General features: G+C 44.0%; 1 protein-coding gene across 6 annotated transcripts in view; it reads left to right on the top strand.

Annotated features, from left to right (window-relative positions):
• WNK1 (WNK lysine deficient protein kinase 1) overlaps window positions 1–15,641 on the top strand; it is a 165,217-nt gene that overhangs the window by 52,083 nt on the left and 97,493 nt on the right. For all 6 annotated transcript variants that reach the window (XM_074938996.1, XM_074939008.1, XM_074939003.1 and 3 more), the window contains exons 2-4: window positions 989–1,161; window positions 11,473–11,693; window positions 13,653–13,810. In XM_074938996.1, the coding sequence (XP_074795097.1) occupies window positions 989–1,161; window positions 11,473–11,693; window positions 13,653–13,810 (552 nt within the window). The remainder of the gene's footprint in view (window positions 1–988; window positions 1,162–11,472; window positions 11,694–13,652; window positions 13,811–15,641) is intronic.

The raw sequence follows: 15,641 nt of genomic DNA, 5'->3' as shown, positions 1-15,641 counted from the left end.
CTGTAGTGAATCCATACTCGTGAGAGCTGGTAGTTAGGCTGATGGAAGAATTCTTCCATTAACATAGCAGTGTCTGTAATGGGGCTTAGGTTGGCGTACTCTTTCTCACCCAAGAGAGAGGTCGAACTAGCTGTCGGTCAGGGGTGTTAACTAAGTTTTAGGTGTGGACCAATCATAAATCTGTAAATGTAGAGTTCAGTCCTATACTCTTGATATTAATCTGCTTGCAGCAGGGAAATCCTAACATGTTTAGTCTGCATACAAAAGAGGCAATTCTGAAGCATATTTCTTAATGTTTGGGCATCCTTAAATGTATTGGACCACTGTATCCGCTTCCCCTAAGCAATAGTAGCTGTGAATCTGATTTTTGGCCAGGGGATGGGGAGAATAACTGACTCAGAGGATGAGTGAGCCCTAGTTTATACTACAAACCTATGATGGTATAACTACAACTACATTGCTCAGGTGTAGAAGATACCGACCTAACCCCTGGTGTAGATAACTCTATGTCGACAGGAGGGCTTCTCCCATTGACATAGCTACTGACTCTTAGGGAAGTGGAGTACCTGTGCTGACAGGAAAAGCTCTCCGTTTGGCATAGGTAGTGTCTTCACTATGTGTTACAGCAGCACAGCTTCACTGGTGCAGCTGTGCTGCCATAGTGCTGTAAGTGTAGACAAGCCCTAGGAATAATGACTCTCTAGAGAGCAATTGTATGGCATAAACTACTAAATCCAGTAAAAAGCTGAAGTAATAGAATGCATCTGCAGTTATATAGTGCATTTAAAAAAAAAAACCCATGAAATATGCAGTTGAATGACAATTGGGTGGAGTGAATTGCTTGTAAGAGAATAAATCTGAGTGGACTTCAGAATCTTACTAACGTGCAAGAGTCCTGTCACGTTTTCAGCTTGCTGCCCTTCCTATGTTTAAAGTGGACTATTTTCGTATAGGTTTTTATATATAACCTTTTTCTTTTTTTTGGTAGGATCGGAAGCTGTCAAAGTCAGAGCGACAGAGATTTAAAGAGGAAGCTGAAATGCTGAAAGGGCTCCAGCATCCTAATATTGTTCGGTTCTATGATTCCTGGGAGTCTACAGTGAAGGGAAAGAAATGTATTGTTCTCGTGACGGAACTTATGACATCTGGAACGTTGAAAACGTAAGTGAGCTCAGGCACAAGAGGGGTGTGTGATGATGATTAGCCATGAGATCAGAAAGTTGAAATAAAATGGAAACCAATGTTTCTTTTCATAATATCTAAGGCCAAAGACCCATTGCTGGAAGGGAGGCAAACTAAAGCTTTCTCTGTAATCCTAAAATTACTGCTCAAGTTGGATGCTATTAGCCCATAATTAGAGTAATTGGCCATCCTTTGAGGTAGTGAGATTAATAAATTGTCTCATACCACTTTCTAGTATACACAGGCAGAAAGTTATATTTAATTTCAAGGATTGAGGATACAAGCAGTGATCCTATTAGTCTCTTTTCTCCTGCTGATAATAGCTCATCTTAACTAATTAGCTTCTCACAGTTTGTATGGAAACTTCCAACTTTTGTGTGTGTGTATGTTCCATTCTATGCATCCGATGTAGTGGACTCTAGCCCACAAAAGCTTATGCACTAATAAATTTTAGTCTCAAGTGCCACAAGTACTCCTGTTCTTTTTGTGGATACAGACTAATACGGCTGCTACTCTGAAACCTATTAGTCTGTTTGTATCTCCCCCGCCCCCGTCTTACACTTAAAATGTAGTGGTGTTACAGCCATGTTTGTCCCAGGATATTAGAGACAAGGTGGGTGAGGTAATATCTTTTATTGGACCAACTTCTGTTGGCGAAAGACAAACTTTTGAGCTTGAACAGAACTCTTTGAGTTTCCCAGCCCTGAAGAAGAGTTCTATGTAAGCTGTGGGCGGGGGAAGATACAAAGAGACTAATATGATCACTGGTTGTATCCTCAATCCTTGAAATTAAAAACAAGACAATAAAAACAATTTTTTCTGCCTGTGTATACTAGAAAGTGGTATGAGACAATTTATCAATCTCACTACCTCAAAGGATGGTCCATTACTCTAATTATGGGGCTAATAGCATCGAACTTGAGCAGTAATTTGGGGCAGGGACTGCTTCTTTGTACAGTGCCTAGCATAGTCAGGCCCTGATATTTGATTGGGGTCTCTGGGTGCTACTGCAATACAAATAATGCCTAGAAGTAAGAAAAGTTATTTGAAAAGCTTTTTATTTAGTGGAAAATTTATGGGGAATTTCTAAAGTCACTTCTATAAGTAAGTGAATGTCTGAACTTCCAGACAGTAATTGAGCTCTCTGTGAAACTGTAAATCTGTTTTAAGCCTGAGCTGAAGTGAGCATTAGGAAATTGAGTTGCAAGGAAGCCCTCTAGTGGTGACTACAAGCTTACAGAGAACATTATACTTCAGTGCAGCTTTGCAACTTCCCTCGGTTTAGGCTAGACATAATTGGATGTTCATTGAACATAGGCAAAAACTGTGCACATTTGGAACTGGAATCCCTTAAAATTGTGGGGTGTGTGTGTATGGCTTTTTTTTTGGGGTGAGTGGGTAATGAAGAAGAGATTCAATAATGCATTTAATTGTCCTTTCAAGTCTTTAACAGGACTTGAATTCTAGTGAATAAATAGAGCTGGAAACAGTCTGTGTAAACAAGTTCATAATCCATTCAGTCAAAATACCCTGAGGTGCTTGTTTTTGTGAGGTTTACTGATGGCCACAAATGAACACAGAGCAGGAAAAATACCTTTTTCAATGAGAATTCTAGATTATGTTCGTAGGGGAAGTGCTTATCCCTTGTGCTGCATCTGTTACTCTGAAGTGTTACAATCATGAACGTTTTTCTACTTTGTGCCATGCCAAGGAACTGTTCAGGAAAGGGTTGTGTCTCTCTTCTCTTCCCCCCCCCCCCCCCCACCTCTGGTGGTTCAGCCTTCAAACAAGGCTATGCTCTAGGTTTATTGTTATAGATTTTTAATGTAGACTAGTTGTTGGCCTATTGGAAAGATTTGAGGTGGTTGTCACAGTTCAGGGCAGTTGCACCTGTATTTCCCTGCTGTGGTACAGCAAGGGCACCTGCTCCTGGCCCCTAAACTGTCCCTTTTCATGGGTGGAGACATGGCTTTCTCCCCCTCTGGACTGGGCTATTTCCAGGCTGAACAGTTCCCTACCTTCGCTGTCTTATTCCCCAGTATAAGAGTGCTTTGCTTCTCTGCTCCGAGGTGGTACATAGTATACATGCCCAGAGTTTTTTAGATTACCAAACTGCTTTTATGAACAATCACATCTTTTCTCAAGGTAAAAGCATTACAGTGAAAACACTTTAAAAACAGTAAAAGAATCTACACACGTTAATAAGCTTACCAGACATCACCCCCTCACTCCAAGAAGGGCCCAGGGTGGTGATTAGTCCTTCAAACCCTGCCTCGCCCCCCCAGTTTTTCGTTTGGACACAAGTTGATCACAGCTTCAGCTCAAACACACACCTAAGTCTTATGGGCAGGGCCGTCCTTACCCATATGCCAAGTACGCATCTGCGTGCTGCTCCAGCCCCTGCTCTAGCTCTACCCCATGGCCCCTGCCCCCACTCCGCCCCTTCCCCTGAGGACTGCGGCAGGGGTGTGGCCTGCCCTGCGTTCACCAGGCAGCGGGAAGTGGAGTGATCTGGCCCCAGCTCGCTCCACTCCGCCGGCTTCCAGCCATGCCACCGGTGAGTGCTGAGGGCTGGTTCCCCCCCAAGACTGGGAGCCAAGGGAGCAAAGCAGAGTGGAATGGGCTGGGCCCAGGTCGGTCCACTTCCTGCCACCCTGTGAGTGTGGGGTCGGGCCTGCCCTCCACTCACCGGGTGGCAGGAAGTGGAGTGACCCGGCCCCAACCTGCTCAGCTGGCCCGTGCTGGGGGGCACTTTTCCTCCCCTGCCCCACAACCTGCTCCTGCCCCCCAGGAAGGCCTGGGGCCAGCTGCCCCCCCTCCCCTGCAGGGGGGCTGCATAGGGCACCAAAATGGCTAGGGATGACTCTGCTCATGGGGTAGCAGTGGGCCAAAGACCTTCCAACCTTCCCTAAGGATTGGGGCTCCCTAGGTTCTATCTGTCTGCTGGATCAGAGAGAAGGCTGAGAGTCCTTTTTAACTCAGGCTATTTAATTGAAAGTCCCTTCTTTCTGTTGATCCCTGGATAATCTAGTTTGATTAATGTATATGCGAGACTCTTTCCAGGTGGTAGCTCCGAGGAGGTGATACAACCTGAGTGAATTTGCTTAACTGTCTCCTGCTGTTCTTAGTTCCTGGAAGGTTGTGGTCTCCCTCATGGAATTACATACAATCCGTTGTTAGTACATAAAAATTTGCATTTTTAATTAAAAAAAAACCCCACCTAAAATAAACTTAATTCAGTATTATATTACAGTGGTGTCTAATAAATGAATGGCTCTGCAGAGCCTTTCTTGTGAGAAATACAGTTGAAGTCTCGACATAAAGCTCTGGATATGCACCCATGTTTCAAGTGTGTTAGGAGAGAATTTGGTGCATTCTATTTGTTTTTGCTATTGGGATTTGAGAATAAAGTTTTAGTGTTAGGTTGAGTTGTTAAATTGGAAGTTTTTTCAGATGGATGGAAGGCTTTTGGCACTTGAGGAATTGTGGGAGGCAGGAAAGGACTGGATGTTTATACTAAAACAAGTAAATAGTTAACAATGACACCTAAAGATAATTTAGGTTGCAGACATAATCCATTATGCTGAATGGGTCAATTAGCATCTTTCCAATCTGCAGACTCAAGAAAAGGTAACAAATTTTTTTACACTGTATAAATCTGAACTGTTCTTGTTTGTCTTGTTCCGGGTTACACACATCCTAGTTGGTAGGGTATGCTGATTGCTAGTGATGCCAATATTTCTGCCTCTCTATTTTGTATCTTACATGCTTTTGAAACCAGATCTCCCTTCTGGGAGGTTACACATCCTTTCATCATTTGTTGGGGTTTGACAACAGTTTTCTGTCCCAGAATCTCTCCAGCCCATGAGTCTTCCCATTAACCTTCTGTTCCCACTGGGGATCAGATGAGTCTGAGCCCAGGACAGTACAACAGGACAAGTATACCAGTTCCTGAAGTGGGAGCCTATCTGCCACCGCACCGTGTGCCCCAGGCTGTGTAACTGCTTTCCTCTGAAAGTTCATTGACATAGTTGACTCTCTGGACAGAAGGAATAGAAAACTTTTAGGTGAAACATCTTAATCATCATCTAACTGGATCAGATTTGGAAACTTAAATGGACTGAGCTTCCGCATTGCCTAATGGGAAGATAACTCAGTCCTGGTTTACCTCAATTCATGGGTGGTGGGTACAATAAGCCAGGGGAGGCGCTGCCTTTCCTGGTGCTGCTGTGGCCACTGGATCCCCAGTTGTGGGGTTTGGTGGTGAAGTTTTTGCTTTATTATGCCCTATGCAGGTTCCGGAGCAGCTGAGGAGGCACATACCGCCTCCTCAGCAGCCTTGAAACCTGCATGGGGCATATCAAAAACATCTTATACAGACGCTTTTCCCCTGGCTAATGGGCGGGTTGGGTCTGGGGAGGGGAGGCACCGCTGCAGCCAGCCCCAGGCTCCTCCAGGCATGGGAGGCTTGGCTCAGCTCGGCTAGGGCTCCTCCGGGCGGGGGAGACTCGGCTCGGGGCTTTGGCCAGTCATGCCGGGGCTCCTCTGCTTGGGGGGGCACCGGGCTGCAGCTGGCCTGGGGCTTTTCTGGTCAGGTGTGGGGGTTGAAGGGGCTTGGGGCTTTGGCCGGCCCAGAGTTCCTCTGGGCCGGGGAGGGAGGCTCAGGGCTCCTGCAGCCAGAGGGCCGGGGGGTAATCCTGATTACCATTTTGGTTTGGACTGTCATTTAGCTAAACTCCATGAGTAGGGCCTTACCAAATTCATGCTTCAGAGCCCAGTTGTGAAAGCAGCAGCTGCGAAGTTTCCTGGAGGAGGCTCCCAGAGGTGGAGGTAGGCCTGATCTCCCCATTGCTGCTGGGAGCACCCCAACCAGGGATCCTAATTGCTAGTCAGGGCTAGTGGTGGATTAACACATGGGCCCATGAGGCCTGTGCCCAGGGGCCCCAGACAATTTGAAAAATAGGTGCCCAGCCCTGGCAGGAGCCACGGGGTGGAAGCTCCAAGCTCCAAGCCCCAGCAAGAGCTGCAGGGGCTGAAGCCCGAAGCTCAGGTTCCCTGAGTGGAGCCATGGGGGCTGAAAGCCCAAGCTCTGGCAGGAGCGAGCAGGAGGGGCAGAAGCCTGGAGCTGGGGCAGAAACCATGGCGGGGCAGCAGCCCTCAGCCTGAGCACCCCAAGTCCCAGCTGGCGCCATGGGGGATGGCAGCAACCCCAAATCTGGGCAGGAGTGGTGCTGGGGGACAGGGTGGAGCTGTGGGGCGTGGCAGCCCACAGCACAGGTCCCTGAGCTTGGGCAGGAGCTGCAGGGTGTGGAAGCCCTGAGTCCCGGCTGGAGCCTGGGCGCCCCCATTCCCAGCAGGAGGCGTGGGGAGGTAGCAGCCCCAGAGCCCAGGCACAAGCCATGTGGGGAGGGAGTGGAAGCCCCGGATCTCCAGCGCGCTGAGCCTGGGCAGGAGCTGTGACTGGGGGTGGGGGGGGACGACGGTGGTGGCAGGAACCCTGAAGTTTGGGCATCCTGAGCCTTGGTGGTGGAGACAGCCCTGAGCTTGTCAGGAGCTGTGGGGGCTGGAGCTGCTGAGGGTGGCAGCCCTGAGCCCCGGCAGGTCTGCAGCCCTGGCAGGAGCCTCAGGGGTGTGTGGGAGAAGCAATAGCCTGGGGCTGCAGCAGGCCTCAGCCCGGGTGTCCTGAGCCCAGTGCCCTGAGCACTTGCAGGAGCTGCGGGGGGCAGAAGCCCCCCACCCGGCACCCTGACCCACAGCAAGAGCCGCAGGGGGTGGAAGCCCGGAGTCCAGCTTGGGGGCTGCTGCGACGCAGAAGTGAGGGTGGTACATCCTCACTTCTGCACTGCCTGTGGAGGTGGGTCTGATCTTCCTCCGGTAACGGCTGTGCAGGAGAAGGACAAGTCCTGTGCCTCCCCAGGCCGGCTGATTTTGGGAAGGGCTTATTTGCAGTCCTTGACATGTTTTTCACAGTCGTGAAATTGGTAGGGTCCTAAATGAGGGAGATTTACCAGTCTCACAACTTTATGCTGCTACGCATGATGGTAGTGTCTGAGTGTCTTCCACATTAAATTGCCATAGCAAGTTGCCTAGTGGACTTCATAGCCTTCTGCTCATTTCGTTTATCTGAATGTGGGAAAGTCTGCTTTATTGTAGGGCTGTACTCTGTGTTTTTTTTGAGAGGGATTGGGAAGCGGTCACCACAACCTATTTTGATGTTTTTTTTCCTTAAAGTTTCTAATACAGCAAGAGAATAACTGTATTTGTAGACTTATGTCTTTAATTTCATGTTACTTTTTAGGCCCTAATCCTGCTAAGGAATCTGCCTGTCCAAGTCCTAATGAACGTCAGGGTTGTCTGTAACTAAAATAAAACACGTTTCCATATCTTTGGCAGAATTTGAAAGGGATGGTCAAATTTGTCTGTTAGTTTTGTTTGTAAAGCAAGCCTATAACATTCTAAAGAAATAGTTTTACTAAATAAATTCTAAATAAGTAGTTTATTAAATAAGACCTGCAGTATTTGCAGCCCATTTGAATGCATGAGAACAAAGCGAAATTATCTGGTCTGTTTTCATTGTGAAAGATTAGAGAAGTGTAAAGAGCATAAATATAATTCAGATTTAAAACTATTTTAGGTTTAATTTAAATTACCTAACAGGTCAGGATACATAATGTGGCTTTTTAAAAACTAATGTTCATCTAAGAACTGCTTCTTAAAGCCAATGAAATGTTCATTGCTGTTTTTTAAAAGAGAGATGCAGTGTTGAGTTGGCTGAGCCATTTATAAGACAAAGATATTCAGTTTTCAAAACTATGTTTAGAAATGGTGTTCTCTTTTTCTGTTAACTTAATGGGGCTCACGTAGCTCAGAGGAAGGATTGCACTTTTATGTCAAAGACTAGACTTCCTGCTGGTTCTCTCTTTAAACAAAATTTACCTGTTAAAAATAAAAAATGACTGTGACGGGTTCCCCCAGGGTGCCACCTGGAACTGGGGTATCACTGAGCCCCCCTGACCCACCAGCCTGGGCTCCCTTTATGTTGTACTGCTGTGACAAGCTGCCCAGACCACATACAGGTAGGGACACACCCAGCTGCAGTTACATGCAGATGCTGTGATCAGCCCTGCATGGGAAGACTCCAGCTAGGGAACTTCCCGGCTACTCAGGCACGCATCCCCTTTGGAGTGTAAACCCAAAATTATACAGTCTTGCGCTGCACAGGGAACTATACAGTGTAAGCTCATGAAATTTTTCCCCTCCCTCAATGTGAAGAGGAATACACAACAGCTTTATGCCCCGAGTTACGACTCCCACACACTGGTTTTAGACAAAGCAAAAACAAATTTATTAACTACAAAAAATAGATTTTAGGTGATTATAAGGGATAGCAAACAGATCAAAGGAGCTTACCTAGCAACTAAACAAAATATGCCTAATACTCCGAACTTCAGATGCAAAAAGTTCCATGCATACAAATAGGATAATCATATTCAATAAATCATAACCTTTTCAATGATACCTCACATGATTTATCTTGCATAAAATACATTGTCATACACCATAAAGGGATTAAGACCATTTTCCCCCACCCCGCATTGCAGGTAGTCTTTTAAATGAATACTTAACAATGCACAGTTTGCAAATCTGACTTTCCATTTGTTCGGATTTGCTGCTGATGTCCGAAACAATGTAATTACTGTTAGGATAGCAGGTATCTGCCTGGTAACTAATGTTTGTTTTAAGATGCATTGTCTTCATTGGAAATGGACTAGAGTAACGTTTTCTTTTTCCTTGTAAAATGTTGTCTGTGTGAGGTTTAAAAGTGACGTGATTGGTAACTTATGACAGTGTTTTTGGAAAATTACATCAATCTTGCAGGGATGCAGGATGATGGTATGAGCCCAGTTCCTTTAGGAGTGAGGAGCTGGCAGTAGACCAGCATATTTGAGAATCAAGAATGTAATTGGAGATCCCAAAAGCTGAACTAGAGTGCAACTACCATTTGACCCTTGGAACAGGCATTAAAGAGATGAATGACTGTGTCAGTAGCAAAAAGTATTTTAGCCAAAATCATGAGTGGTAGCTGATATGAACCAGAGCCTCTTTCATTCTTTCTTCCTGGACTTGCTTTTTTTCTGCCCTTGTTCTCTCATTAAATTGTGCTCTGATTTCCCTCTGGATTTGGCTCCTGATTGCTTTTACAGAGCTGTTTTATAGCAGGATTATCACTAGGAGCTTGATTTCAAGGGCTTTCTTTGAACCAGAGGAATTGTTGTAATGGGAATTAATGTCTGTGAGCTTATGCAAGCACTGGTCCAAATGATTTAATCAAGACCAGTTCTTCTAATGAAGTGTATACACAGAAACCAGCACTCACATTGGTGGTCTGGGGTAACATGATAATCCCAATCTTGCAGCATCACATAGTACTGACCTCGGTGCTGGTCATAGGAATTAGGACAACTGTCTTGGAGTGGTGCAGGAGACAGCTTTCTCAAGGATTGGTCCAAGTCTGTGGAATAAACTAGGAACCATCACAAATGTCACCACCTTCCTCTGCATGTGCAAAGCACATTTCTTCAACCTTTCTTTCTCTAATATAAACACACAGCCACATGTACGTTTTTAAAACTAAGAAAACCTTACATTGCATACACAATTCTCCTCCTAGGGAGAAGATGAGAACACCAACCCACGCATGATAGACGTTAGTCATATTACTTAATGCACTACTGGTTGGTGTTCAGAGACTATGGTGATGAGGTTGGTATAAAAACCTGTATAGAAGTGGACACAGATGAAGCCTGTTAACGAGCCTGGAAACAAAAGTTCCATCTCTGGCCTGACTCTTGTATTTAGACTTTTTTTGAAACCCATGTCAGAGACCAGCAATAGAGTGTCAAGAAACTTGAGATTGTGCCATGGCTTCTCTGAAAGGTGGTTTGGATTTGCTGAATTTGTATTGTCCATTCAGTAGAGTGCATCCTTGGGACTAAAAGGTCCCTCCATCTTCCCAGCGTTCTGTAATGAGTCCAGATGGTGTTTTCAGTTGGGTTTTAAGCGATCAAATCCTTTCCTACATCTCTTGAGAGACCTTTGAGAACAGTTAACTTGATTAGTCAAGTTGAGGCAAGTTTGAACTGTACCCTAGGTTCCTGGCTGAGTTGCTTGGATTAATATTTCAATAGCTGAGTGGTTGCTGTGGTGACTTCATAGCTGTCACTCGCTGCCCAACAAAACTTCTATTCATTCAGAATTTGACATTCTCCAGTGTTCTTTTCCTCTGCTGTGTCCAGGAAAAGGCATATTTATATAAGATAGTGGTCAGAACTAGCTACTAAAACACTACATTAGAGGAAAAATGAATGGTGGGCAGGGTCGGGGGAGAATAGCTTTGCTGAGCCGGTGGTGCAGCATGGAAGATGTCAATTTTAATAAGGAATAATTGGAAATAAAGGTTTTTAGAACCCGGATTAAAAAAAAGTGAAACCTTCAGCTATCTGCATTTGAAGTCATATTGTGTCAAATCAGCAACTTTTACAACTATAGAATTGGAGTTCCATTTTATCCATCAGAACATTCAGCAGTTACCTCCTGGATAGTAAACAAAATTAAACAGCAAAATGTAAAGTAACTAGATAGGCCAAGCCAGCCCTTAGGCTCACTAAAAATATGTACTTTATATGGAGGTTAGCTTGGCAACTTGCTTAAAGACTTTGGTCACATTGGGGCCCGTGTAGGCAGACTTAAAGTAGAAGGCAAAGCTGAGATTTGGTAGAGGACAGAACTAGCTATTTATGAATTCTTGAAATCTAACTAGTGTCTTTCCTCTTCTGAAAGTTTTAAAGAACTGGTCCTGCTGACAGGCAGGACTGCAGACTAATGTAGCTGTCTAAAAGACAGCATGAAATATATTTGAGTCACAGCTGTTGCTGTCCACCCTTGCCAAGGAGGGGAACGATCAGTGGATCTGCAGAGCCAGAGAGTCACCATTCCTGTCCTGCCTATCTCCAAAAACCTGCTTGCTGCTTCCATAGCTTATAGCTCTGCAGCCAATAGGGAGCGCTGACACTCTGTCGTGGAACGGTACTGTTCCAGAGCATCCAGTACACTGAAATTGGACCATTAAATGTAATAAATAGGCCACGTATAAATTGTAGTATACTCTCTAGATTACTAGATTCAGTTCTGTACATTAGTTGTTTTTATATGTTAATAGAATTAATGGTGAAAACCTAGCAAATGAACCTGAAATATATGTTCCCTTTTTTACTCTGTTCTTTTTCTCAGGTATTTGAAAAGGTTTAAAGTGATGAAAATCAAAGTACTAAGAAGTTGGTGCCGTCAGATATTGAAGGGCTTGCAGTTTCTGCACACACGCACTCCTCCCATTATCCACCGGGACCTAAAATGTGACAACATTTTCATCACTGGTCCCACTGGATCAGTCAAGATAGGAGACCTGGGTCTGGCAACCCTGAAACGAGCTTCCTTTGCCAAGAGTGTGATAGGTAAGCCTATATTGTTTTTGGAGGCTGGTAGACCCAGTCTACTTACTTGGAAACTTGACCCTCCCAGCAGAAATTTCACTCAAGTACTCTTCTTAAAGTACCTGATCTGAGCTCAGAAAAGTGATACTGGTTTTGCTTCTGAGTTGTGGGGCTCATTCTGCTGTACTGATTAAATATCTTTTGTTGCAGGGTTTTGGTATCTGTGCTCCTAGTATTTGGGCACAATGTGTGGAAGCATTTTGGGAATATAGGCTTATTATGTTGCCCCCCAGGGCTTAGTTGAACACTGTTGATAAAACCACTGTAGCTGGATTATGGGGTATTAAACTGATTTAAATCTGAAATTGTATTTATTGCCAGTTTGTTTGATGGGTGCACACAAAGTGGTTTTGGTGACATACCTCTCCCTTTCTATCAATAATATATCTTGATACCTGTCTTAGCATCTAGCCACATACCCAAATCTGCTAGGTTGTCAATCTAACATTGTAGAGTACCCTATTTTAGTTTGAGCTAGTTTGAAACTGACACCATTGGATTATCCAGGAAAATTGGTTTTATCAACTTTTGTTCTTATAGTCTGCATTATATTCAGACTAACAAGGGAGCAAGGTGGTCCTTTTCAATGTGCTGCTAACACTGATTTAGTGTCAATATAGTTTATTAAAATACAGCAAACTTATATTGCTGAATGGTCCTATACCTGTTCTCCTGAATACAGTGTTGACATAAGTTTGCAGATGTTTTGCACGCTGTCACTTTTAAAATGTTTCCTGCTTCCTGACCAGGATAGTGTTTAAATATTGACAGAAGTGGAAAAATATACAATGGCAATATATAAAATTTCCTTACAAAACACGTCCGTACCATGTTAGTTTTCTGCTTAAAGCTTCAATCATATCACTTTGTGTTCTTGCTAACAATTGTTAGCCTATGGCTAATTGGATATAGTTGACTTCTGGATTATGGGTTGTGGGGAAGGATTAGGGAAGCTAGGTTGACTGATCTTCAAACAGTCTTAAATCTGGTTAGTTTGCAGGAAATAATTCACTGCTTAAATTCTTGCATCTTTGGCTTGGAGGAGCCCTGATCATACAGTGCTATCTCTTCACTTGTGGAGAGTGTGCTGTGATTGGGGGGTTAGGGGGCAGTGCATCTTCTGCAAACTATTTACATTGGGACTTGTTGAATCTCACGCTCTGTGCCTGTAACTCAATCTCTCTGTATTTCTAAGTATTTTTTGCCTGTAGGATGTTCCTCACTATTGCCTGTATCTGCAGTAGGCCTATAAAATATACTGCAGGTGAGAAGGTAAGTATGTGAAGAAGAGGGCTCTGGTGAGTGGCCTTTGCAGAAAATTACTTTTATTCATTCCTTATGAAGCTCTATATCTGTAGTGACTGGGTTTTTCATTGCAAGGCCTTTTCTGAACAGTTCCACTTCAAAAAGTAAATGGAGTGTTACAGGTCAGAGACTAGCTGTGGGCTCTTACCAGTACTACTTTTTTGCAGCAGAGGGCGGATCGGTATGTGGAAACAAGCCTCATTGCCTCCTTTCTTACAGGGAGGAAAGGTAAGTGTGTCTAACTTTCCCTAGTATTTGGTTTGCAGTCTTGCTAGTCTTTTACTTTTTTCTCCATATGTCTTCAATTTGATCTTCATCTCCTGATCCAATTTTTATTGTAGCCAAAGTTTCCCATTTCTGCCCTTATGTTGAGTAACATGTGGAAAGCAGTCAAAATATGGACCCTTTCATCTCATTTCTTACAAAGGCCTTGCAGTGGGACACCCATGGGATACGTTGATGCAACAGTGACTAAGGGTTTCCTCCCTCTTCTTTTTGCCTCCACTTTCTCTTCTCTCACAGGTCTGCCCATCCACTTCCTCCTGCGGTGAGTAACGCCAGCAGCCTCTGCTCGCTTTGAGACATTTAGAGTCTGAATCGTTCTTTTAATTTAAGGTACCCCAGAGTTCATGGCACCCGAGATGTATGAGGAGAAATACGATGAATCCGTTGATGTATATGCTTTTGGGATGTGTATGCTTGAGATGGCCACGTCTGAATATCCTTATTCTGAGTGCCAAAATGCTGCGCAGATCTACCGTCGAGTGACCAGCGTAAGTCTCCCATACCTCCCTGCTGATTCGAGAGCTGGTGCTACTGCTAACAAAGGAAGCTGGATAGCTTCATACTGTGCAAGAAGTAAAAAAGGCAAGCTGACACATCTTTAGGTGAAAATGTAGAAGTTACTTTGCTTAGCCCAACCTACGGAAATGCTAGAAGTGTGTGAACAGTGCTCAAAGGAAAATCACTTACAGGACTTAATATGTTAGAAATCACATCTTTAATACACAGTCTGTTGATATCCTACATTCAGGTAAAACTACATAACAAGGTACTATATCAAAGTAAAACTCACTCCAATATCACAGGATATTTTCTGACCCATTTCAATTTTGTGCTTTTGCCTTGGAAGAGTAGTTTGAAACTTCCGTCTATGGAATAAACAAACTTGGGTCACAAATCTAGGAAACTCTGGATTAACTGACTGCCAATGCAGATCCTCCATATGTTTGTTTTTGAGTCATTGTAAGTTAATACTTTACTGCATCCTAAATTGCCTTTGGCTATTTTGCTGTTCGGCCACTTTCCATAGTTACCCACTGGAAATCTTTTACATTATCATCAGGTAAGTAGCTCACAGAATGAAGTGAAAAAAAGATGCCGAATGGAGTGCTTGTAAAAATGTCACTGGACCAAGCTAGGGAGGTTTTTGTTTTCCCTAGACATTCAGATGGTGATATTTGAATAGTCTGAGCCACCTGCCTTGGCACCAAATCAAGGGTGTAATTTTGAGTAGTTGGGAATGATAGGACCTCCAATTAAATCTGTGTCAGTGGTGGCTTTTTTTAAATACAATGTTGTGAAATAGTTGAAGGTCTCCTAATGAGGATGATGATACTGCTGTCTTGCAGCATGCTGGATAAGTAATCAGTCTTCAGAGCTAAATATTCAGAAAAATAAGAATGAGGTGGTGATAGTAACCTTCAGAATTGGAATTTCTGGCATCTCTAACTTGTCTGTTTCTTGACTGATTTTTGAAAAAAAAAAAACAACTTCCAGTTGGAAGTAGAGAACCTTGTTTGCCAACAGATGATTTCATTATCTACTGGTGGGAACCCAAGAAGTTTCCATATGTTCTCTTGTTAACCTTGTGGAATGGCTTTAGGGGTGAGGATTTGTGAATGAAGTGCTTAGCTTTGGATGGAACACCAATACAGTCCATGTTCCTAATGCCTCACAATCTTAACGGGTGGATAGTGAGAAGACAAAATTGAAGAGGAAATAATGTGCAGTATCTTTTTGATCTATATCATTGCAATTGCTCCTTCTCACCTGAAGTACCTAAGATTTATGAGGGCGCTTCCAATTTGTTTTTTTTCCATCTGGCCTGTCATGTGGCCTGCAAGTGTTTAATGTATGTCATATAGCAGTAACCCTCCCTCCTCCTCTCCCCCCCCCCCCCCCCCCAAGAGGGTTTGGTGTCCTCATTTGAAGGATTGGTTTATTTGGACACTCTCACAAGACTGTGCCAATTAAGCAATGCAGGAGATACCAGAGTTGTTTGATTTACTTGGTCTTGTAGTAAATTGGGGAGGGGGAAAAAGTACCTTTATTGCATTCCCTTAGGTCCTAGCCAGAATACACATTGCCTTGGATGTGAGCCTGTGGGTGAGAAGATCTCCTGGATGACCTGCTCAGTGCAGGATGACCTGCTTCCTAAGGGAAATGGCTGCACATAAACACCCTCAAAGTGTACTGGCTAATATAGGGAACATATGTGTTTAAATGCAAAACTGTGGCTGTAGTTGTGGTTATGAACCACCTGGGTTTCTTTTTTGTACTGTCTTGCTAAGGGAGCCCTGACCTTTTTGCTCTCTTGGGTGG

This window comes from Natator depressus, chromosome 1 (genome assembly GCF_965152275.1).
Source record: "Natator depressus isolate rNatDep1 chromosome 1, rNatDep2.hap1, whole genome shotgun sequence".
Lineage (NCBI taxonomy): Eukaryota > Metazoa > Chordata > Testudines > Cheloniidae > Natator > Natator depressus.
The sequence above is the reverse complement of the archived record's forward strand: the minus strand, read 5'-3'. Positions and strand labels throughout refer to the sequence as shown.